The sequence below is a fragment of the Taudactylus pleione genome, unplaced genomic scaffold (genome assembly GCF_031769625.1).
Source record: "Taudactylus pleione unplaced genomic scaffold, aTauple2 ptg000168l, whole genome shotgun sequence".
Lineage (NCBI taxonomy): Eukaryota > Metazoa > Chordata > Amphibia > Anura > Myobatrachidae > Taudactylus > Taudactylus pleione.
The window spans coordinates 1,775,431-1,802,232 of record NW_028284570.1 but is presented as its reverse complement, the minus strand read 5'-3'; the positions used below and the strand labels follow the sequence as shown (position 1 = coordinate 1,802,232).

The following is a 26,802-nucleotide window of genomic DNA, read 5'->3' as shown; positions in this document are numbered from 1 at the left end:
TACCCAATGCCTCCACTACCAATGCTCACTTACCCTACTCTTTCTCTCCTTACTTACCCTTCTATCTAATGCCCCCCTTACCCATCCTTAATTACCATTCTACCCAATGCCTCCATTACCAATGCTTACTTACCCCCTACACTCTCATTCTCCCCTTACCAGTCCTTACTTACCCTTCTATCTAATGCCCCTCTTACCCATCCATAAATACCCTACTACCCAATGCCTCCATTACCAATGCTTACTTACCCCCTACACTCTAATTCTCCTCTTACCAGTCCTTACTTACCCTTCTATCTAATGCCCCTCTTACCCATCCCTAATTACCCTACAACCCAATGCCTCCATTACCAATGCTTACTTACCACCCTACACTCTCATTCTCCCCTTACCAGTCCTTACTTACCCTTCTATCTAATGCCCCCCTTACCCATCCCTAATTACCCTACTACCCAATGCCTCCATTACGAATGCTTACTTACCACCCTACACTCTCATTCTCCCCTTACCAGTCCTTACTTACCCTTCTATCTAATGTTACCCTTACCAATCCTTACCCTTCTATCTAGTGCCCCCCTTACCCATCCCTAATTACCTTACTAACGCAATTACAATCTCAACAACAGTTTCTACCTGTACTTACCGCCATATTTGCCAGAGTTATCAGTAACTAAGTTCAATTTAGTCAGCTAAATATTTTCAGTACATTTTACCAAATAGAATCTCATAACTGAAAAGTTTCAGGACCTGATTTTGACCCGCTCGCTAGGAGGCATACGCTCGTAGCTGGCCGATTTCCGCATTGTGCGCATGCGTACGACGAACCAGTGCAAGAGATCGGGAAGCGTTTGCCCGCTGCGCATAGACAGCCCAGCAGAGTGAGTGATAGGAGAAGCCATTTGTGGGTGGTGACAAGGGCTGGCCATTAACAACGGGGGAGTGGAGGTGTGAACGCAGGCGTGCCTGAGCATCTTAACGCCGTTTCAGAGGCGTGCATAATTAGCAGGCAGCGTCATAGTACACGTCACCTGGTTGTATTTCACACTGAAGTGCTCGTAGTGCTTGCGGTAGGGTATAGTCAACCACAAGCGATGCGTACCCGATGTACTGATGGTTGCATACATTTCCTGGAGATGACGTGCGCAAGTGGGGGTCTTGAGACAGGCTGGTGGGCGTCTGCATACACAGGGCGATCGCACACCAAGACATAGTGGACGTGCTTATGGCTTGCCGTACAATCACCTGCCTTGCTGTCACTTAGCCGAATTTGCATACACATCTAGCGAGCGGGTCTGAATCGAGCCCTCAGTTTGAACTTGTCATACTGTCCCATGTTATCAATATCCCGCAGTAGCTTCTTTCTCCCCTCTGTGTATTACAGGAAGGGATGTCCGCCATCCATCTGGCGGCTAAGAATGGGCATAGCAACGTTCTGGACGCATTAAAGGGTAGCATATCATTTCATATTACTAGCACCAAGGTAAGATCTCCAGAAGGTTCTTTACCAATAATAGCCATATTTCTGCTCTGGACGCTGTTGCTCCAGCTGTCACTATGCACCTTCACAGATCTGTGCCTCAACCCTGGCGTTCCTAATTCACCAAAAGCAGACTTCTCCCTGTCCTTCTCCATACAGTGTTTCAAAACACTTATCTTCTTGCTACTTCCAACTCCCTCCTCTGCCCACCTTTCTTTGCCTTCCCTCCACACTTGCCACCACTAACTTTGCTACCCACTTCACATCCAAAATTCAATCCATCTGTCAGGACATCACATCCCACCAGTCCCTCCTTACCCCAGCCTCTCCCTTCCCATACAGTCACCTCCCCTCCAGCCTCTCTCCATATTATCCGCCTTCCTGCCAACTGTGACTTCCTTCTCCCCAGTTTCTGGAGATTAGGTCATGGCCCTTACACAGTCCTTCCATGCATCCACCTCCCTCCTTGCCCATCTCTTCAACCTTTCTCACATAAGACACTGTTCCCTCTGCATTCAAGCATGCTCTTGTCTCTCCCATTTTTAAATAATCCACCCTTGTCCCTAACACTCTCTCTAAGTAATGCCCCATCTCTCTTGCCACGCTTTTCCTCCAAGATCCTCAAATGTATTTTTACAGCTGCCTTATCACCTTCCTTTCCTCCCACTCACTGCTTGACCCATTTCAGTCTGGTTTTCGTCCTCTCGACTCTACTGAAACTGCCCTCACTAAATCCAGTAATGACCTGTTTGCTGCCAAGAGCCCATACCCTCTGCTATTTCACTTTGACGTGTCCACTTATTTTGGAACCATGGACCACCCTATTCCCCTCAAAATTCTTCACTCATTTGGTCTACATGACACGACCCTCTCCTGGCTGTCCTTGTCCCTCTCTGACTGCTCTTTCTCTGTATCCTTCCATGGCTCAATCTCTCCCTCACTTCCACTACCAGATGATGTCCCCAAAAGTTGTGTTCATGGTTCTCTTGAACCTCCTCCCTGGGTGAGCTCATCAGATCTTTTGACCTCCAACATCATCTCTATGCTGATGATACTCAGATTTACCTCTCCTCCCCTGACCGCTCCCCCTCTCTCCTCACTCGTATCTCCAACTGTCTCTCTGCTATTTCCTCCTGGATGACCCAGAGCTTTCATAAATGTAACATGTCATAGACTGAGCTGATCATCTTCCCACTCTCCCGAGTCCTCTCTCCTCCCTCGATTTCACTATCCTCACCATCTCTTCTATCCCACAAGTCCACTGTCTTGGAGTTATACTGTAACCCCCTCCTTCAAACCACACATTCAATCAGTGCCGTAACAGGGCTCTATGCCACCCTTGCCGTCCCCACCCCCTAACCCCGTGATATCACGATGTCCTGCCCTGGGAACATCATGATATCACGTTGCAATTTTTTTTCTTTCAAAATTGCAACTTTAAAGAACTATGCTGCAGCTTACAGTAAAATAGGCAAAAGGTCTGTTTCTTTAAATATTGATTGCCGGGTGGGCATATTAGGCCAAGTGCCCACTCGCTTGGTATTAGTGTTTGGCATGTGTTTGTTATTGGCCTTTTTACTAGCATTGGAGCTTGCTGTAGGCTTCTCCATTACAAGTGACCGAGAAAATAACACATACCTGACACTATCGGATTACTATGCTAGTAAGAGCAGGTTACAGCAGCAAATTGCTAGTAAAACACATGTAATGTGATCACCATTGGACACAGGACTCTTTAGCAACAATTTTGTTACCAACGATTTTATGAACGATTTTCTGTCAGATTATGTCAGATCTTTTAAAGTGTAATGAACGATTTTTTTGGAACTACAAACGATTTTTGCGTATTCCCTTAATGAAAATCATTGGGTTGGTCTGTCTGACTGAACTACAAATTACAAACGTGAACGCGCATGAACGATAATCGTTCATCGTTTTAACTTAGAAAGTGAACGATTTTTTCAACGATGAACGATAATCAATATCGTTTATCGATAATCGTTCAAAAAAATCGTGTGTATGCACCTTTACTGGTTTCTCTCCTTTATATGTTTTATGTTGTCTTTTTTTATAAACACAATGCTATTCCAATATCTGGTTTATTTGGCAATATTGGTTAATTTTTGTACCACTTTTTTTTTGTTATATGATGCTGCTATCCTCAGCAATGGATGTTAGTGGGAAGCGAGTGATGGTTAATGTAATTAGAGCGCTATAGTGCGTCACTGGAATGTTACTTCTGTTCCCAGACCGGTTTCACCGCTCTTCACGTCGCAGCGCAGTTTGGCCAACTGGATGTTGTCAGGGACATTTTAACGAAGCTCCCGGTCACAGTGCACAGCGAACTTCCAAAATCCAGCACTGACCTGTTACATGTGAAAGAACATGACAGAGAGGTAAGACCAGGAGGAACTGGACAATTCAATCTAAAGGAAGAAGTAAACTGTTCATCTGGTTCAGCATCACTGAATATTTCATACGTTCATTTATATATGTAATATCAAATATCCGGACTCACTGACTGACTCTCAATGCCCAGCCCAAACCCCTAGACCTAGAAACATGAAAATTGGGGAGTATATTCCTTCCATGACGTAGGTGCCCACTGAGAAGGGATATTTTGAAATTCAACTCCTAAGGGGGTGAAAAGAGTTTAAATGTTTCCTCCCCCTGTGCAGTGTCCTGACTGACGGTCTCATCGTGGCTGCAGCACATTTGAATATTCAAACACCAACTGTCACCCCAAGTGCTGCCAAACATCACTGGCAGTGGGTGTGGCTCCCCTATTTGTATAGTGATGGAAGGGAATGTGTTACTACAGAGGTGAGAGAGGAAAATGTGTTACTACACAGGTGAGGGAGGTTAACATGTTACTACACAGGTGAGGGAGGTGAATGTGAAATGTGTTACTACAGGGTGAAGGAAGGGAATGTGTTACATCATGGGCAAGGGAGGGGAATGTGTTACTACAGGGGTGAGGGAGGGGAATATGTTGCTAAAGGGCTGAGCGGGAGTAATGTGTTACAGAGATGAGGGAGGGGAATGTGTTACTACAGGGGTGAGCGGGCATAATGTGTTACTACAAAGGTGAGGGAGGGGAATGTGTAACTCCAGAGGTGAGGCTGGTGAATAATTACTACAGGTGTGAGTGAGGGTAAGGTGTTACTACTGGTGTGAGGGAGTGATTGAATTTTTACACAGATGAGGGAGGGGAATGTTGAATGTGTTACAACATGGGTGAGGGAGGGAAATGTGTTACTACAGAGATGAGGCAGGACAATGTGTTACTACAGAGGTGAGGGAGGGGAATGTCTTACTATAGCAGTGATGCATTACTATAGAGGTGAAGGATTAATGTGTTACTGAAATGGTGAGATGGAAACCGCAAATATCCAAGGTCTACGCGGCTGAAACCGGCTACATCAGCTAGTAATGTATAAATGGCAATGTTATGGGAAATTATAGGCTACGGGCCTGATTCAGATCTAGTCGCTGCCTCTTCTGAATCTTTAGGCAAATGCCAATGTTGATTCTATCCCCAGTGAGACGCCCAGTTGCAGCAGTTGCTCGTCTCCTCAGGAGGGGGCGAGCAGACTTTCCGGTGCCAGCAGCTATTCCCACCCTAATGCAGCAACACGTAAATTGCTCCGTTGGGTACCTGGCACTACCAGCCTCCGGCAAAAACAATTGAATCATCCCCCTATATGTCTACAGTGGAATGGGTATGTAATCCCGGCAGTCGGGATGCCTGCTGTCAATAAACCGACAGCGACATCCCGATGCTCAGGATCCCTACAAGGGTCGGGTAAGTATGCCTACCCTCCCCCTTCTCCCCCTAACTCTCCGTTAGTACATCCTAACCCTAACTCTCCCCCCACCCTATCCTAACCCTAACCCTCCCCATTAGTGCCTAAGCCTAACCCTCCCCCCCTTGGTGCCTAAACCTAACCCACCACCAGGGTACCTAACCCTAACCTCCTCCTCCCCTAGCCTAACCCTAACAAAACCCCCGTGACACCTAAACCAGTCGCAGCTGTCCCAAGTTTTTTTTAACGGAGCCGCAGTACGCATGTGCCGCAATAGTGTCGCTGCTCTGGACACAGGGCCTGATTCACTACGAAATGCAACTACGAATGCAATTGCGATTACGCACGCAGTTCCACTGCAATAGTATGCTAATCCATTGCCATCGCTATGCAGTCGCAGCACTACACAAGGACGCCCACTTACCTTACACACATCCGTAATGTTTAGCAAGACTGAGAAACCATCGGTACCATCGCAGCCTCACGCACACTTGTACAAGCTCTGACCTTATGCAGGAATTGCTAACTTCAGCGCACGCTATCATGCCTCAGGCTACGTAGGGCACCGCAGCGGCGCTCAAACGCACCGGCATGCCTGTGTTTCCCTGACCACCCCCCCGTCACCACTCACAAACGGCACTTCCTGTCAGTCACTCTGTGATGGGCCTGCGTAGCCACCTATGGCAATGCCTAGTTCACGCACGTGCACTGTGATCAGAGGCGGGCTGGCCGGGGGTAGGGTGCCATGTGCCCCCCGTGCCGCAGCGCCATGCGGGCCGCCAGCAGTGTGTTTCTCTGTGACACAACTGCCTGCACCGCGCATGTAGCTCTGACCGGAAGGAGTTTAATATTAACATATTAAAATACCGCAACAGGATAATTGTCTCTAAACTGACTGCGGGTACATATTTGTGTGTTGTATTAATGTATGTTCTTTGTTTGTATTATGTAATCCATAGAATGTATTATCTTATGTATTTATTAAAAGTTATGTTTCAGACAATTTTTTGTCAAAAATGAGTGCACCTCTAAGGGAAATTCTTTGCTTTGGAATCACTCTTGTATGATTCTACACACAATATATATGTATATTGACTTTTTCCCATGGTGCACCACCAGCCACAAGGAGATTAATTAGGGTGTCTTTAATTAGACAATGAATATATTTATAATGGGCTGGGAATAAATAATATACTTACTATTTTCTATATTCCTGTGCGGATTCAATAAAAATCCCCCCATTTTGCATACATCATATATCTATAGTCTGAGTGCATACATCATATATCTATAGCCTGAGTGCATACATCATATATCTATATATATATATATATATATATATATATATATATATATATATATATATATATATATATAGCCTGCGTGCCTACATCATATATCTATAGCCTGAGTGCATACATCATATATCTATAGCCTGCGTGCATGCATCATATATCTATAGCCTGCGTGCATACATCATATATCTGTAGCCTGCGGGCATACATCATATATCTGTAGCCTGCGGGCATACATCATATATCTGTAGCCTGCGTGCATACATCATATATCTATAGCCTGCGTGCCTACATCATATATCTGTAGCCTGCGTGCATACATCATATATCTATAGCCTGCGTGCCTACATCATATATCTGTAGTCTGAGTGCCTACATCATATATCTGTAGCCTGCGTGCATACATCATATATCTATAGCCTGCGTGCATACATCATATATCTGTAGCCTGAGTGCATACATCATATATCTATAGCCTGCGTGCATACATCATATATCTGTAGCCTGAGTGCATACATCATATATCTGTAGCCTGAGTGCATACATCATATATCTGTAGCCTGAGTGCATACATCATATATCTGTAGCCTGCGTGCCTACATCATATATCTGTAGCCTGCGTGCCTACATCATATATCTATAGCCTACGTGCCTACATCATATATCTGTAGCCAGCGTGCCTACATCATATATCTATAGCCTGCGTGCCTACATCATATATCTGTAGCCTGCGTGCCTACATCATATATCTGTAGCCTGCGTGCATACATCATATATCTGTAGCCTGCGTGCATACATCATATATCTGTAGCCTGCGTGCATACATCATATATCTGTAGCCTGAGTGCATACATCATATATCTGTAGCCTGAGTGCATACCTCATATATCTGTAGCCTGAGTGCATACATTATATATATATATATATATATATATATATATATATATATAGCTTGAGTGCATACATCATATATCTATAGCCTGCTTGCATACATAATTTCTATAGCCTGAGTGCAGCTTTGCAATTACGATCCTCACAGAATCAGGCACTGAAGCTGCCCATCCACTAGAAGACAGGCAAATGACTGCACGATTACGACATTGTAATCGTGCAGTCGTTTGTCAGTCTTTGAGCAGTCGTTCAGTGCTGGCTCATCAATCATCTGCAAACATGCTCAACCTGACGTTATCGTCAGGTTGTCCAGCGTGTTTGCCCGATGATAGATGTCTAAAACGACCAACGGGAGCGCGCATCACTGGTCGTTTTAGACATTTTAGTGAACGATTTCCAAACGATTAATGAACAATAACGATATCGTTATCGTTCAATCTCTCAATTTAATCGCCTAGTGGATGGGCAGCATTAGTCTGCAAAATACAGGTCACCATGTTCATTTGGAAATGCTGTTGTATTAGGGGATTTTGAAAAACGTTACTACTCAACTAAATCTAACAAACAATTGAAACCACTATATCTAATACAAGAATATACAAAAAAAACATGCTAAAAAGTACAAACTAGATGCACCTATAGGTTATTTTCTGCCACTAAATTCTGTGTTAAGTGTGGGTTAGTGCGAGAGGAAAACCGCGCTTGTATTTTGCTTGCATCCCTATGGAATGCGTAGTATTAGCGCCAGAGGCTGTGAGGGAATTTTAAAGCTGATTGAAGCTGTTGCATCACCACATTGGGACACTTTGGGGGGCTTTCTTTATGTTTGTGTACAGGAGCTTTCTATACATAAATCAAGTTATTTTATAAAAATTTTTTATTTCTTTATTTTCTGTTTTATAATATTTCTTTACCATGTCACCTCCAAAATAGAGCATCCTTGTTTTATTTCCCTCTCTTGTAGTCTGGTTACACGCCATTGCATCTGGCTTCTCAGTCCGGCCACGAAAGTCTTGTACGACTCTTGTTAAACTACCCCGGAGTTCAGGCAGATGCTGCGACCAGTCGCCAGGTAAAGGCCTTAATGTTATTATTCCCACTGCTTGGTTTATGTTTTTAATCTCACTGCTTAGTTTATGTTACTATTCCCACTGCTTGGTTTATGTTACTAATGGCTATGGTTTTATTCCCACTGCTTGGTTTATGTTACTATTCCCACTGCTTGGTTTATGTTAGTAATGGTTATGGTTTTATTCCCACTGCTTGGTTTATGTTACTAATGGTTATGGTTTTATTCCACTGCTTGGTTTATGTTATTATTCCCACCGCTTGGTTTATGTTATTATTCCCAGTACTTGGTTTATGTTACTATTCCCACTGCTTGGTTTATGTTACTAATGGTTATGGTTTTATTCCCACTGCTTGGTTTATGTTATTATTCCCGGTATTTGGTTTGTTATTATTCCCACTGCTTGGTTTATGTTACTAATGGTTTGTTATTATTCCCACTGCTTGGTTTATGTTACTTTTCACACTGCTTGGTTTATGTGACTATTCCCACTGCTTGGTTTATGTTACTAATAGTTTGTTACTATTCCCACAGCTTGGTTTATGTTACTAATAGTTTGTTGCTATTCCCACTGCTTGGTTTATGTTACTATTCCCACTGCTTGGTTTATGTTACTAATGGTTTGTTATTATTCCCACTGCTTGGTTTATGTTACTATTCCCACTGATTGGTTTAAGTTGAGGTGCGTATCCATTAGGTGATGAGGTAACGACGGTAAGATTACAACATCGTAATCGTACAGTCGTTCCTCATCCCCTGTAGTGCCTACACTGAATGATATGTCGTTCAGTGCAGGCACCCTCCCTCATCCCCGAACATGCCCAATCTGCCGTTATCGGCAGATTGACCGGCATGTTCAAGCAATGATTGATGTCGAAAACGACCAGCGGGAGCGCACGTTTTCAACATTTTCATGCACGATTAATGAGCGGTTGAACGATTACGATGTGTTCAATCGCTCTTTTTAATCGGCAAGTGGATACTCGGCTAAACAGTGTTATTTTCACTGCTTTGTTTATATTATTATTCCCAATCTTTGGTTTATGTTATTATTCCCACTGCTTGGTTAATGTTGATATTCCCACTGCTTTGTTTATATTATTATTCCCACTCCTTGGTTTATGTTATTATTCCCACTGCTTGGTTAATGTTGTTATTCCCACTGCTTGGTTTATGTTGTTATTCCCACTGCTTGGTTAATGTTATTATTCCCACTGCTTGGTTAATGTTATTATTCCCACTGCTTGGTTTATGTTATTATTCCCACTGCTTGGTTAATGTTATTATTCCCACTGCTTGGTTAATGTTATTATTCCCACTGCTTGGTTTATGTTATTATTCCCACTGCTTGGTTAATGTTATTATTCCCACTGCTTGGTTTATGTTATTATTCCCACTGCTTGGTTAATGTTATTATTCCCACTGCTTGGTTTATGTTATTATTCCCACTGCTTGGTTTATATTATTATTCCCACTGCTTGGTTTATGTTATTATTCCCACTGCTTGGTTTATGTTATTATTCCCACTGCTTGGTTTATGTTATTAATCCCATTGCTTAGTTTATGTTGTTATTCCCACTGCTTGGTTAATGTTATTATTCCCACTGCTTGGTTTATGTTATTATTCCCACTGCTTGGTTAATGTTATTATTCCCACTGCTTTGTTTATATTATTATTCCCACTCCTTGGTTTATGTTATTATTCCCACTGCTTGGTTAATGTTGTTATTCCCACTGCTTGGTTTATGTTGTTATTCCCACTACTTTGTTGAAGTTATTATTCCCACACGTGGTTTATGTTGATATTCCCACTGCTTGGTTTATGTTATTAATCCCATTGCTTGGTTTATGTTATTATTCCCACTGCTTGGTTTATGTTATTATTCCCACTGCTTGGTTAATGTTATTATTCCCACTGCTTGGTTAATGTTATTATTCCCACTGCTTGGTTAATGTTGTTATTCCCACTGCTTGGTTAATGTTGTTATTCCCACTGCTTGGTTAATGTTGTTATTCCCACTGCTTGGTTAATGTTGTTATTCCCACTGCTTGGTTAATGTTGTTATTCCCACTGCTTGGTTAATGTTGTTATTCCCACTGCTTGGTTAATGTTGTTATTCCCACTACTTTGTTGAAGTTATTATTCCCACACGTGGTTTATGTTGATATTCCCACTGCTTGGTTTATGTTATTATTCCCACTGCTTGGTTTATATTATTATTCCCACTGCTTGGTTAATGTTGTTATACCCACTGCTTGGTTCATGATATTATTCGCAATGCTTGGTTTCCATTAGTATTCTCACTGCTTGGTTTATATTATTATTCCCACTGCTTGATCATACCCACTGCTTGGTTCATGTTATTGTTCCCAATGCTTGGTTTATATTAGTATTCTCACTGCTTGGTTCATATTATTATTCTTATGAATGCTTTAGCCGGGGGACCCCGTCAAGTATGTCCCCTGGCTGTTAGTGGAGCCCGGTGCTAGTTCTGAAACTACGGAGACCCCTACTTGTTTTGTTCCTCATATTTTTAGAACCAGTGCCAGCTCCAAGAGCTTCACCATTATTTATAATTAATTAAATTCTTAATTAATCCCTTTTCCTGCACAACCAAATGTATTTTTTCGGCAGACACAGATTGGAGGTCTGCTGAAAAATTGGACAAGTGAGTAGCGAGGATTGGATGTAGAATCTGCGAGCAGGTCTGCAGTAGGATTGTACGATCAGTCTGATCTGCCGTGGATTGGACAAGTGTGGACCCAGCTTTAGTTTGAATTTTTTCTTTTTAAATGTTTTAGATATTAAAGGAAGGTAATCACTGCATGAGGTTTGCAGTTGGGATGCCGACAGTCTAATCCCGGCAAGTGTCTAATGACAGGCGTAGAAATCCTGACGCCTCTCATTAGACCTACCCCGGAAGCCCGACACCAGCGGGAGTGTTAGGTTAGGGGCTCCCGGGGGGAATTTAGGGTTAGGCACCCCCCCGGGAGGTTAGTGTGAAGCACCCCCGGGAGGAGGTTAGGGTTAGGCACCCCCGGGAGACACAGGGGTCTATTTACTAAGCAGTGTTAGGAAAAGTGAAGAGTGAAAAGTGATCGTGAGACTTCTGCTGGCAAAGAAAGCTGAGCCCAATCTTCCCGGAGGGGTACAGTACAAGTCAATCATTATATTATTATAATGACTATTTCACAGACTTTATACATTTCTGCTTCTTGCACATTTATTTAGCCAACATCTACAACAGACATTTATTACCAGTTATTTATCTAGCGCGCACCAGTTCTGCATAGCTGTACAGAGTATTTCAGACATTCATATCCCTGCCTCAGTGGAGCTTACAGTCTGTGGGGTCTAGTTACTAGGCAGTGTTAGGAGACAGAGTGAAAAGTGATAAGAAAGTGATAAGGTACCAGCCAATCAGCTCCCAACTGTCATTTTTCAAACACAGCCTGTGAGATGGCAGTTGGGAGCTGATTGGCTGGCACCTTATCACTTTTCACTCTTCACTTTTCACTTCTCCTAACATTGCTTAGTAAATAGACCCCTTAGGGTTAGGCTGCGGGGAAGGGGGGGTTAGATTTAGGCACTTATAGGGGGGTTATGGTTGGGCACTTGGGGGGGGGGGGAGGTTAGGGTCAGGCACCCCTGAGGGAGGGTTAGGGTTATAGGGGGAGGTTAGGTTAGTAAATAGAAAAAATACTTACCTGTCGGGATCTTCACTGCCGGGCTTCCGCTGTCGGGAATTTGAACCGCCGGCCAAACGAAGTGAATGCTGAATTCAGATTGAGGCGTTCACATAAAGGGAAGTGATAACTGGCGTCACTGCAAATTTAAAGGCGTTTGTCGTCCTTTACTTGGTGTCGGTGAGATTTCTGTACCATCTTAAGAGCCTTTTATGCTGCAGGATAGTAAAAGTCTTTTATGTATTTATTTTAACCTTATTTTCTGTACTCCCGTTTTATAGTTTTCTCACACACCGTGTCCATATATCCACTTATGTATCCACAGGGCTCTACCCCCATACACCTTGCGGCCAAGAACGGTCACACCGCTGTGGTCGGCCTCCTTCTCAGCAAATCCACATCCCAGCTGCACGTGAAAGACAGCAGAGGCCGGACGTGCCTCCACCTGGCAGCTGCCAATGGTCACAACGAGATGATGAGAACCCTCATCGGACAAGGCGCGGAAATCAATGTTACTGACAAGGTGCTTCTCTTTCAGTGCCCCAGAAACCATGATGTACTCACAGATAGGAAGGGTGGGCTACGTCTGGCGAATGCGCTGCGGAGACTCAGGAATGATTGTAGGCGGATTAGAGTTTGATAGAAGCAGGCAGACAGTTATCAGGAAAGGGGTGGTAGGTCCTCTTGTGGTCCCTACCTTTTTGCATGGTCCACAGAAAGCCAAGGGCTCGGCCATTTATTTCCCACATCTTTGCCCTTGTGTAAATTAAGGCTGCACCCCTGTGATCCAATTGTACATGTGCTTTTCAGCATAAATTGCTCAGGTTGGCTGTAAGAAGACACATGACGTTTCTTTGTTCCTTACATGGTTTTCCCCTCACATTCCTGCCCGGTGCCCTCATCACAGGCGCACATTAAATGCAGGATGGTTTGCGGTTGGTACTTTATAAATAATTCCGGCCGGGGGAACCTGTGGTTGACGTGACTGGATGTCTGTCTGTCTCACGCACAGAATGGCTGGTGTCCTCTGCACTTTGCGGCCAAGTCCGGATTCCTAGACGCCGTCCGCTTCCTTGTTGAATGCGGTGCCAACCCCACCCTGGAGTGTAACGATGGAAAGACTGCAATCCAGTACGCCGCTGGGGACAACCATCAGGAAGTGGTGAGCTTTTTACTGAGGAAAAGCCACAACACCCTCAAACTCACCGATGACCGGAAGGTAATTAGATTGCTGCCATTTTGGTACACAAGAAATCTGGAACCTCACAGGATGTTATTACCGAGATCTCAAAATAACAAATATCTTAGTGAATGTTTTCTACCCATACCAACATTTAACAGTGGGGGCTATTCCCAACCAGCAGCACAGTGGGGGTATCCCATCCTATAAAAATGTAGAGGGTCCACTCCCCACCAGGAGATATGCCCCCCAAAGCTGGCAGGAAGCATTAGACATTTACCGAAAATAAAGCTGATTGGACAGTTGTTGTATGCGCTGAAATACTGTACCCCCTTTGATGTTGTCATTAGCACTCTATGGTACCCTACCCTCCAACATGACCCGTTCCACCCGGTATATAATGCTCTGCTCCTGGACTTCCAACCTAATTAATGATTGCGGACACCTGTGTTGAGCTAGGTAATAGATGAGACAGGTGTTTCAACACAGGTGACTGCAATCATCAATTAAGAGGGAAGTCCAGAAGCAGAGCATTTTGTACCGGGTGGAAGGGATCATGTTGGAGTGTCTGTGGTACTCTATGAGGGACATAAAACTCTATTATAAGGTGGGCATACCTGCAGAGATCTACATGAATAGATTTGTTTTTAAATATAACGCTCAATAAGGTATTCTCCATAAAGAGGAATAATATAGCTGTATATACGATTTATCATTCTGTAAGTCTCATTTTCAAAATGACAAAAGCTCAATGCAAACACTGATGTTTTTGCACCATGCATATACTTTTGAGCAAAGGAACGTGTTTATGCATTTTTTGAATATTCTTGAATTTGAGGGCCAAATGGTGGATGTAAAGATTTGCGCTCTCCAAAGGGAGGAGTCGGGAAAATCCGAGGCATTCTCTAATTCTATGCAAAAAGTAATATTTTGTTTTGCGGCACAAGATTAATTGAACGCGATAAATAGAGTGGGGGGAGCCCATTTATGGGGGAGCTGCGTCAGGAGGGCACACAGCTATTTTTCACATCTCTGAGGTGCTGACAGTCGTGTCTCCTCCTGTACTTCCCATGAGCTGCATTTTGCATCTTCTCGATGTCCCTTCTCCCTCTTGTTTAAAGTATGACCCACAGGTACCTAAACAATAAATTGGCAGGTTCTAAAGAGTTAATACTTTAAATAGCCATATTTACTGTAGCCGCCGTGCGCATTGCACAGCTCGGAGCAGATTCATTTTCTGCGGGTAACTCTAAGGACCTATAAGTAGGGCGCAGATACGATTATTTTGCAATTTAAAATGACTAAGGGCCTGATTCAGAGCCGCTCGTTAGCGGCAGTACGCTCGTTCCGAGCGATGTTCGCCCATCTGCGCATGCGTACGGTTTTCAGTACGCATGCGCGAACCAGTCAGTGCGGCCGAAAATCGTTTGTTCGCTAAATAGCGAGTGCCTGTTATTTTGAGTGACAGAATGAGGCGTATGTGGGTGGTAACAGGGGAAGGTGCTTGAAAACGGGGAGTGGAGATCAGAACGCAGGCGTGCTTAAAGGTCAATACGGGCGTTTTATGGGTGTGCATAATTAATACAGCAGCATCACTGACCACGTCACTTGGTTGTTTTATAGTCAGAACTGCTCGCAATATAGCGGTAGGAAAAACCAACCCCAAGAATAGCGAGCAGTTCATACGCTGTTCGATGTACTCGATTAATCTAATAAATAGCGGACATGACGTATGATGCGAGCGGCCAGGGGGCGTTTTTAACAAATAAACGAGCGTATGTTTTGCTCGCTCGTTCAGACATGGAGGCGTCAACAGACCGCAAGGAGCGTACGGTTCATTTGAATAGCCACCCCCTTTTACTGAACGAGCGAGCGCTAATTGCGAGTGGCTCTGAATCAGGCCCTAAATTCAATAAGAAATTGTTGCTGAATATTTTGATGCTGCAAAAAAAATCTGTACAATTAACTTTAGCGCCTGATTTATCTGAAGGTAAAAATGTTCAGTTTGCAAAGAGCTGCGCAGTTGTGTTTCATGCCTCCATTTTGAGTTGCGTATTTGTCCTAAGCTACGGACAGCCTTAAATCTAGGTTACCAAAGATTCCATAGCAAACAAGCCTCTGTCCTCATCGTCAACTCTAAAACACTTTCACCTGGTTTATGTACGTGAAAAATTTTTTATATCTCGTAGCTAACGCGTTTCATGATCTGTGTAACTCAAAATAAGACATCTCAAATGGGCATGTCCCTACTTTATTGTACCCCTGAACCTTGTCTCTAAGCATAAGGGATCGCAAGAGGGAGATGCATGTTACTACATATAGACACAAGCTGTACAGAAGTGAAATGTGTTGGGTTTACTTTTATACTGTTTATTTTATTTTATACTGTTTATTTTCCAGTTTGTTTTCGATCTCATGGTGTGTGGGAAGCTGAACAACAACAGAATCATAGAGGAATATGTCCTGAACTCTAACAGCCCCCTGGACACCGCGGTGAAGCTGTCTAGAGCATTCAACGTCACTGCCTTAAAAGAGAAGGAGCGGGCGGTCGAACTGCTAAATGCCGCCAAGTACAGCGAGACGATGGCCACGGAACTCCTGACGATAGCATCTGGAAGTAAAAATGCGGGGTACATCCTCCGGGCTGTCGATCACCGGGGGACCACAGTTCTGGACTGTTTAATTGAGTGTGAACAGAAAGATGTGGTGGCACACCCTGCTGTCCAGAAATACTTGACTGAGGTGTGGAACGGGAACCTGGACTGGAGCGCCTGGAAGCTGGTGCTGCTCTTTTTTACCTTTTTGGCGTGCCCACCGGTGTGGCTCGTGTTTTCTCTACCTCTCAAGCACAGGTTCAACAGGATCCCTATCATGAAGTTTATGAGTTACTTGGCATCGCACATATTCCTGCTCGTGCTCTTCGTCCTGACCATTGTTTACCCTCCGCTGAGCCCGATTTACGAAGGATGCATGATCCCTTCCTGGAACGAGTGGCTGTTGCTGGCTTGGCTATTGGGTACCTTAGTTTCGGAGCTCACGCACCAGGGGGAACGAGCCGGTCTCGCCTGGGTACGTGTATTCACTTTGGGGTTCTCCGGCATTGCCTTTTTCTGCCACTTGCTGGCGTTTTTGTTTACGGAAGTAGATCGCCTGCACTGCCTCTTTGCCAGGAACATCTTCCTTGGCGTCGCCATGACACTCTCGTTCATCCAGTTCTTGGAGTTCCTCACCTTCCACCACCTCTTTGGGCCATGGGCCATCATCATCAGAGATCTGATCAAGGACCTGACCAGGTTTGCGGTCATCCTCGCTTTGTTTCACGCTGCCTTCACCATGCAGCTGTCGGCTGTCTATCAGCCTGTGTATCCGGAACCCGCAGCAAATCAGACACATAATGGAACCGGAGCGCATAGAAGTGGGTCCAATATTCAGGATCCTATTGACATCACGGTCCTCCTGTTCTTCTCCTTGTTTGGTCTGGTGGAACCCGATTGTCTCCCGTCGCTAAGTAGAACGCCACAGTTCACCTTCATAATCATCCGCTTTGTGTTTGGGGTTTACCTTGTCGTCACCTTAATTGTCCTGATCAACCTGCTGATTGCGATGATGAGTGACACGTACCAAAGGATACAGGCGCAGTCAGACACTGAGTGGAAATTTGGGAGAGCCACGTTGATCAGAGATATGACCAGGAAGCCAGGAACCCCTTCCCCCTTTAACCTGTTCACAAACCTTTTTTACTACATCAAACTCCTCTGCAAGCATAAAGGTATGTTCTGGACTTGATGTGATCCATATTTCAAAGCTGATAGTCATAGCCATATTGTGTTTTGTCCATGTCAAGAGGATCTTTCAGTAATACCGTATTGCAGAGGTTACCAAACGCGGTCCTCAAGGCTCCCCAACAGTTCAGGGTTTAGAGATATCCATGGTTAAGCGGGATGCAGTCAGGAAGCCGACGGTCAAAATGCCGACCGCCGGCTTCCCGACTGTGCAATCCCGACAGGGGACTAATGATAAGTGTAGAAATCCCGACGCCTATCATTATCCCTACGCTGGGAGCCCGACGCCTGGCATACCGAACGAAGGTAAGCCGGGCGGTGGGCTCCCGGGGGGACTTAGGGTTAGGCACCCCCCTCGGGAGGGTTAGGGTCAGGCTAGGGTAAGGGGGGAAATCCCCCGTTGTATCAACACTTACATTCTATTCCTATTCTGCTTGCCTCAAAAGGTTTCTTTTATATTGGCAAACTGGATACAATATATTGCAGAAAAATGGATACTTTTCTATCAGACAGAAACTTACTTTCTAGTTCTGTCTCAAATTCCCATCAGGTTTTCTTTAGATCCCAAACCTCAGAATGCTGTAGTTATTAGGTTCGTCAGAATTCCAGTAACAGCGGAGCACGGCAGTGACCCTGTGTGGGGGTCCAGGGATGACCACCCCTGTCGCCCCCCCCCCTTAATCCGGCACTGTGTAGAGTACAAATGTTATGTAGAAACACTCTTTCTGATCAAGTACTAAAGTCCATTGCAAGTCACCTGAGAATCCTCTGCAGTGACGAATTTACACAGTGCAATGCTAGGCTCAAAGGAATACAGTGAGGTAGATGTATCAAGCAGTGAAAAATGTGGAGAAGTTACCCACAACAACCAGTCAACTTTGAAGTAGCATTTATCAAGTACAGTATATAAAATAATAGGTAGGAGCTGATTGGTTGCTATGGGCAACTTCTCCACTGGTCCACTTCTTCATGCTTTTCACTGCTTGATACATCTCCCCCACAGCTAGCTGTCTATCTGAGACATCTCCCCCACAGCTAGCTGTCTATCTGATACATAGTCTTAAGGAGCGTACACACGTAACGATTTTTTGAACGATTTAACGTCGTTGAACGTGATTATCGTTAAATCGTTTCAAAAATAGTTCATTTATTTTGGGTGAAAATCGTTAATGAAAATCGTTGGTTACTAAAATCGTTACGTGTGTACGCAGCTTAACTGCTGTGTTTTCCTTCTTAAGATACTTTTATTTGTTTAATTTTCAAAATGCATCCATTATTTATACACAATTAAACCATATCCTCTGTTTACTAGCGTCTCATTGCCTCAGTGATACCAGTGTCTCATTGCCTCAGTGATATCGGTGTCTCATTGCCTCAGTGATACCAGCGTCTCATTGCCTCAGTGATACCAGCGTCTCATTGCCTCAGTGATACCAGTGTCTCATTGCCTCAGTGATACCGGTGTCTCATTGCCTCAGTGATACCGGTGTCTCATTGCCTCTGTGATACCGGTGTCTCATTGCCTCTGTGATACCGGTGTCTCATTGCCTCAGTGATACCTGCGTCTCATTGCCTCAGTGATACCAGCGTCTCATTGCCTCAGTGATACCAGCGTCTCATTGCCTCAGTGATACCAGTGTCTCATTGCCTCAGTGATATCAGTGTCTCATTGCCTCAGTGATACCAGCGTCTCATTGCCTCAGTGATACCAGCGTCTCATTGCCTCAGTGAAACTAGCGCCTCATTGCCTCAGTGATACCAGCGTCTCATTGCCTCAGTGATACCAGCGTCTCATTGCCTCAGTGATACCAGTGTCTCATTGCCTCAGTGATACCAGCGTCTCATTGCCTCAGTGATACTAGGGTCTCATTGCCTCAGTGATACTAGGGTCTCATTGCCTCAGTGATACTAGCGTCTCATTGCCTCAGTGATACTAGCGTCTCATTGCCTCAGTGATACTAGCGTCTCATTGCCTCAGTGATACTAGCGTCTCATTGCCTCAGTGATACCAGTGTCTCATTGCCTCAGTGATACCAGTGTCTCATTGCCTCAGTGATACCAGTGTCTCATTGCCTCAGTGATACCAGTGTCTCATTGCCTCAGTGATACCAGTGTCTCATTGCCTCTGTGATATCAGCGTCTCATTGCCTCTGTGATACCAGCGTCTCATTGCCTCTGTGATACCAGCGTCTCATTACCTCTGTGATACCAGCGTCTCATTGCCTCAGTGATACTAGTGTCTCATTGCCTCAGTGATACCGGTGTCTCATTGCCTCAGTGATATCGGAGTCTCATTGCCTCAGTGATACCAGCGTCTCATTGCCTCAGTGATACCAGCGTCTCATTGCCTCAGTGATACCAGCGTCTCATTGCCTCAGTGATACCGGTGTCTCATTGCCTCAGTGATATCGGTGTCTCATTGCCTCAGTGATATCGGTGTCTCATTGCCTCAGTGATACCAGCGTCTCATTGCCTCAGTGATACCAGTGTCTCATTGCCTCAGTGATACCAGTGTCTCATTGCCTCAGTGATACCAGTGTCTCATTGCCTCAGTGATACCGGTGTCTCATTGCCTCAGTGATACCGGTGTCTCATTGCCTCAGTGATACCAGTGTCTCATTGCCTCTGTGATATCAGTGTCTCATTGCCTCAGTGATACCAGTGTCTCATTGCCTCAGTGATACCGGTGTCTCATTGCCTCAGTGATATCGGTGTCTCATTGCCTCAGTGATATCGGTGTCTCATTGCCTCAGTGATACCAGCGTCTCATTGCCTCAGTGATACCAGTGTCTCATTGCCTCAGTGATACCGGTGTCTCATTGCCTCAGTGATACCAGTGTCTCATTGCCTCAGTGATACCAGTGTCTCATTGCCTCAGTGATACCAGTGTCTCATTGCCTCAGTGATACCAGTGTCTCATTGCCTCAGTGATACCAGTGTCTCATTGCCTCAGTGATACCAGTGTCTCATTGCCTCAGTGATAATTACGGGTGGCTCAGGGAATGCCAATACTTAGCCAAACTCCTTCCCATACCATGGTTCTTATTTTACTGTATTTAATAAATGTTTTCGATTTGTTGCAGGAAAAATGTGCTCATCCAGCGCCAGAACTCTAATGACCGAAGAGGATGTAGATGGCTTCTCCGACACCCGCTCTATTGACCTACTCGCCCATACATCATTCGGGTGGATTAGACCCACTGCCAAGAGAACCATGCAGGTCTCACCAGAAGGTAACTCACTCTTTCTCTCTTGTAACTTTGTATAGAGCCAGGGGATGGAACTCTTCCCTAACCAACATACGGCTCCTGGATGCACACCTGTGTTGCTTCTAGATTCCCGGAGAGGGGATTTAAACTAAGGGGGGCAGATAGGGAACAGACTGAGCCTTGGTGCCGTGTGCCAGAGGGAGCGCCCATCCCCCCCTTTCCATTTTTTTAAATAGGTACAGAAGATAGTGCTCCTCAGTGGCAAACGCAGAATTTTGAAAGGGGGGTTTCCAAATAATTGGTTACAGAGCCAAAAAGTGTAACCAGAATAAGCCTGCAATGTACACTTTATTGTGTACTTCAAGTGTTTTAATATAAATAACAATAAATAATATAAATAACAATAAATAATATAAATAACAATAAATAATATAAATAACAAGGCATCTGGGCATAAAACTTGCACAATGTGATTTGTCGCAGCTGCACATGTGCGAGAACCTCAGAAAGCCAGTACGGCAAATGTGTTATCCTGAGTGTACACACAATGATGCTGCTGCGATCGGATCAGATGGTATTGCAAATGGAGCGGTGGAGTGATGGGCATTCCTGGGCGGTGACCTGAAGTGAACGCAAAAAGAGTGTTTTGTGGGCATGTTATGGGCGTGTGGTGGGGTCATCAGTGAAAGCTGCTTTGCTCTCAGATTCAGAGCCGCAGCTACAGAGGTCATGTTTAGATGGAGAAACTGTGCACTTAACATTTTGCTCGCCACCTGCCAGTTTTTGGCGCCATCCCCCCCATGGCATTTTGCTAATACTAATGCAGGCCCGTTTCTAGGCAATTTGGCTCCCAGTGCGGACAGTTAAAAAATGCGCCTCCATCCCCCATAGACAGTTTACATTATAATTTTTCCTCCTTATAGTAATGCCCAGTACACATTATGCTACACACTGTAATGTCCACACATTATGCCACATACAGTTATGCCCCTAACACCATTTTATGCCCCATAGTAAGGCTTCAAATTACTTTTCAATTACCTGTTAGTTTCCAGGGGTCTCATGCTCGTTGCCAGGGGTCTCATGCTCGTTGCCAGGGGTCTCATGCTCATTGCCAGGGGTCTCATGCTCATTGCCAGGGGTCTCATGCTCGTTGCCAGGGGTCTCATGCTCGTTGCCAACTGTCTCATGCTCGTTGCCAGGGTTCTCATGCTCGTTGCCAAGGGTTTTATGCTATGGGTTTACATGCTTTTTGCCGGGGGTCTCATGCTCGTTGTCAGGGGTTTCACGCTCGTTGTCAGGGGTTTCACGCTCGTTGCCAGGGGTTTCACGCTCGTCGTTGTCAGGGGTTTCACGCTCGTTGCCAGGGGTTTCACGCTCTTTGCCAGGGGTTTCGCGCTCGTTGCTAGGGGTTTTGTGCTCATTGTCAGGGGCTTTATGCTCATTGCCAGGGGTTTTATGCTATGGGTTTACATGCTTTTTGCCGGGGGTCTCATGCTCGTTGTCAGGGGTTTCACGCTCGTTGCCAGGGGTTTCACGCTCTTTGCCAGGGGTTTCATGCTCTTTGCCAGGGGTTTCGCGCTCTTTGCCAGGGGTTTCGCGCTCTTTGCCAGGGGTTTCGCGCTCTTTGCCAGGGGTTTCGCGCTCATTGCCAGGGGTTTCGCGCTCGTTGCCAGGGGTTTTATGCTCATTGTCAGGGGCTTTCTGCTCATTGCCAGGGGTTTTATGCTATGGGTTTACATGCTTTTTGCCGGGGGTCTCATGCTCGTTGTCAGGGGTTTCACGCTCGTTGCCAGGGGTTTCACGCTCATTGCCAGGGGTTTCACGCTCGTTGCCAGGGGTTTCACGCTCGTTGCCAGGGGTTTCACGCTCGTTGTCAGGGGTTTCACGCTCGTTGCCAGGGGTTTCACGCTCGTTGCCAGGGGTTTCACGCTCGTTGCCAGGGGTTTCACGCTCGTTGCCAGGGGTTTCACGCTCGTTGCCAGGGGTTTCACGCTCTTTATCAGGGGTTTCACGCTCTTTATCAGGGGTTTCACGCTCTTTATCAGGGGTTTCATGCTCGTTATCAGGGGTTTCACGCTCGTTATCAGGGGTTTCACGCTCGTTATCAGGGGTTTCACGCTCGTTATCAGGGGTTTCACGCTCTTTATCAGGGGTTTCACGCTCTTTATCAGGGGTTTCACGCTCGTTATCAGGGGTTTCACACTCGTTGCTAGGGGTTTTGTGCTCATTGTCAGGGGCTTTATGCTCATTGCCAGGGGTTTTATGCTATGGGTTTACATGCTCGTTGCCAGGGGTCTCATGCTCGTTGCCATGGGTCTCATCCTTATTGTTAGGGGTCTCATGCTTGTTGCCAGGGGTTATACAGGAGAAGATGCAGCTTTCTGCATCTTCTTCCGGCGGCTTCAGCGTTCCAGGCACTTCCGGGTAACACAGAGCTGTGTTCCCTGACAGACACTAGAGGTCAAGTAGCAACAGCACCTCTAGCGTCTGTCTCCTCCTAGGCGGTGGCCATTTTTGGAGGGCATTTTCAGCAGATTCCACAGATTGCACAAGGCACCCTGCCCATGGCCAAGCCAGCCACTGAGCCAGGGGGGTTTCCAGGTACTTGGAAACCCCCCCTGCGTGTGCGACTGCACCTGAAAAAGGGCCCTGACCTCATGGGGAAGGGCCAGGGAAGAGATGGGGGAGGCCAGGAGATGCTGGGCAAAAAAGAAGAGGAAGCTACAAGTGAGAGTGATAATAGTAAACAGGAAAATTGACAGGCCCAATGCCCTGCGGTGCCCTGTGCCATGGCACTGGTCACACTACCCTAGTTACGGCCCTGCTTGGTCACATTGGTATATTCATTGGTTGGAGTGACGGCTCCGACATTGGCTGTGACAAGCGTTCCTTGTGGGATTGAACTCACTATTCTACATTAGAATATAGTAAATTGTCTCATAAGCGATGCCAAGGTTCAGTGATAAATAAATGTTGGATACAATTTGCAATATTACATCAATTACCCCAGAATAAGATTCTGATCAGAAATAAAAACCAATTAAACAGAGATAACTTGCCTGTAGTCCACCATTCCAGCAATCTGGGAGGTTTCCAAGGTCTTAGGGCCTGATTCAGACCCGCTCGCAAGCTGGTCGATGTCGGCCCAGTGCGCATGTGCACGACGGGCAAGCCATCGCTCCGGGTCTCGTACCAAAGGGGGCGTGCTGTCGATGGTGAGTGACAGCACGCCCCCTTTGGTGGGCGGGCCGGGGGCGTGGCTGGCCAGACGGAGGCGTTCCCATGGGAATGCCTACCGTCTGGGGCCTGCCCCACTGATATCACTAGTGATGTCAGTGGGAGTGCTTTCGGCTCTGGTAGAGCCGAAAGCACTCTAGGGCTTGCGGCAACGAGACCCTACCACGACGCAGCTTTCCTGGCCCCCAGCAGATGAGTTCCGGCGGTCATTAGGCTTCCCCAGATGGCCGATGACTGGCTGATGGCGATTCGGATGCGAATGCTGACAGCGTGCTGTTTCTGCCTTCAGGCGCCTCCTGTGACATTAGCGTATTTTCGCACAGCGGACGCAGTAATTTGTATATCTAATAATGACATTTTTTTTCTTGCTCCTCACATAACAGAAAACAACAGTTTAATCCAGAAGAAAGGAGCATTGATAAGACGCCCTGTATGTGCAGCAGCGTCTGACCGCTGTGACAATATGTCTCATAGACGGCCATCACTGCGCAACAGGCGATGAATAGCTGCCGTCTGCCTGCCAGGTTACTCTGACCTTTAGTGTTTCATTACACGGATACGTAAACCGGTATACTGTACAAATATGGGAAATTCTCCAGAAACCCCCTGGAAGCTCCGACAGAGACTCCTTCATAGCCATAAATTATGTTTAGGAATAGACGCATGTGTTTAGAGACAATGTACACTAGTAAGATACACATCTCACACTGTGCCGATAATACTATAGGAGATGACGCACTGCGCTTTGCGTCACAGGCAGTACATTTGGAATAGGCACGATGAGGCTCATGTACAGCTCTAGGAACGTCTGTATGCAGATTTTGGTGGCTCTTATACTTATGTGCTCTCATTCACCTAGCGTTTAGACACCAAGCCATGGATATCTCATTTCAGATTAAATATTGGCTTTGCATCCATCTCTGAAGCAGGCCCAATGTTGCATGGCAGGATGATTGGCGCGGCTCAGTCATATCGGTTCCCGCTCTTGCCGCGTTACTGTATCTCACAAATCCATCAGTGGTGTACAGGGTGCACGTACTTTGTGCTTTCTACTTCAGGGTCCATAGGGGGTCCACAGGGTTGACCTTGGGGTATAGCTGGATCTGGATCCACGGGCACCACGCAGTTAAAGCTTTAGCTGCTCCGAGGATGCTTTTGGGTCCATCCTCCTCTATACCCCGCCCCCGAGCCACAGGCACCTCAGTTTGAGTTGGTGCTTGGCCGGAGTCGGGTCACCCTGCGCAGGGGGTCTGCAGGAGCAGCCCCCAAAGCTTTTTAATTAAAACAAAAAAAAAAGAGCCTGTTAGTTTTTTTATTTTTAACAGGGGCTCTTCAGTGTGGCAGTGAAGGGCTGTCTGTACAGACGCCCATGCTGTCGCTCTTACTTCCCGCTGGCGCCGCGACACCAGTATCGCACTGGGGATCGCGGCGGGATGCCAGCGTCTGTACTAGCCGGACTCTGGGGACTTCCCTGGACTGCTGCCGGAGTCGCGTGTCGCCGATTAGCGTCGGCTCGCGAGTCTTACTCTAAATGCAGTCGTTTGCCCCCGGTTCTAGGGGACAGACCGGGGGCTGCTAGCGGTGACGGCGGGCTCCCCCTCCATTGGAGGAATACCCCGTCAGTCCTCTAGACCACCAGGGTTATTTAGCGGCAAGCGGGATGCCGGAAACCCGGGGGTTAATGGCTAACCAGGGGAGGAAGCCTTCCCTGTTTAGCGGCTCCTCCCCTCAGCTCAGCGCGCCTTTCAGCACGTAGTCTGGCGTCGCTGCAGTTACTCGGCCACTCCTCCTCTGAGGTCTCTGGGGGCAGATCTCTCAGGGACAGTGGCGGGCTGGGCCGGGGGGCAGGGTGCCATGTGCCCCCCGGGCCGCAGCGTCATGCGGGCCACGGGCAGTCTGTGTCACTGTTAGAAGTAAAAAATAAAAATGGTGTGTTGCGCTAGTATTTCCGCAGCTCAATAAATAGTGGTCAGATTAAAAATATGGGTATATGAGCGCTGGTATGGATTAGAATTGGTGGACCGCACAAATAAAAATATATGAATGTAATGAATAATCAGTAATCAATAATAAAACAAAACAAACAAACAAAAAAAAATATATAAAAAAAAAATAATAATTAATAAAAAACAAAGATGAAAATAGAAAGAAAAACAGCAAAGGAGAGAAAAGGCATAAACAGTATTATGGGATTAATGTTTATAGTCTTTATAGACTAGTTGGGGGTGTGCCAGTTCTGCATGTACCCCACGAGGGGTCCGCTGTGCTATTGCCACCTAACTCACCCTAACTAGCTCGGCGTTGACTGCTGACTTCAGCTGCAGATTCCCATCTGAGCCGCGATCACATGTCCCGCCGGGCTGGCGCCGCTTGATGACAGAGGGCGTCGGGGGATGTTCAGTGGGCTTGTAGCGGCAGCGGCAGTTGTTCTTTTCCTGGGCACTCCTTCCAATCTCCAACGCATTTCGGACCTTCCACGGGTCCTTTGTCAAGGATGAAGGGGGTGGGCCTTAGTATGGCTTTATTTATAGTGTGACTAATTAGTAAAAAGAGTTAAAACCCGGATATCCGGTCCCGGAATTTGCAGGAGGGTTGGAGGCAAGCACATGTTCTTTTTTCTGTGCCTGACTCCATTTTGGTTTATGCCAGAATGGTGTAGATTGAGAAAAGTTAAAGAAAGATAAGCAATGATATGAAACTAACAAAATAAGAATAAATATAGATAAATAAAGATAATAACATTTAAAATAATAAATAATAAATAAAAATAAAATTAAAATAAAGTGAAATAAAATTAAAAATAATAATAATAATTGCTAGTGAATAATGAATCTAAAAATTATTATTTTGATTTTAAAATACTTATAAAAATGCTTTTAATTCTATATCAATGTTCAGTCCATACGGTTCCAATGTGTGGAGGTTATAGATCCATTCTGTTTCTTTTTTCTTTAATGTTTTGATCAGATCCTCACCTCGCCAGTTTTGTGTTACTCTTTCGATACCCATAAACTTCAATCCTCTTGGGTCCTTATTGTGGTTATTTAAAAAATGGGCTGATACACTGTGAGTAGTGAGGCCTTTCTTGATGTTGTATATATGTTCTGATATTCGTACTTTTATTTTTATTTTTGTTTGGCCGATATATTGAATGCCACATGGGCAC

The 26,802-nt window shown here is 45.6% G+C and overlaps 1 protein-coding gene across 1 annotated transcript in view; it reads left to right on the top strand.

Annotated features, from left to right (window-relative positions):
- The window catches only part of LOC148521400 (uncharacterized), a 206,981-nt gene that overhangs the window by 165,845 nt on the left and 14,334 nt on the right, over positions 1–26,802 (top strand). The window contains 7 exon segments of the mRNA XM_088475227.1: positions 1,382–1,480; positions 3,727–3,873; positions 8,434–8,541; positions 12,551–12,748; positions 13,238–13,444; positions 15,806–17,174; positions 20,271–20,420. Of these exon segments, the coding sequence (XP_088331353.1) occupies positions 1,382–1,480; positions 3,727–3,873; positions 8,434–8,541; positions 12,551–12,748; positions 13,238–13,444; positions 15,806–17,174; positions 20,271–20,420 (2,278 nt within the window).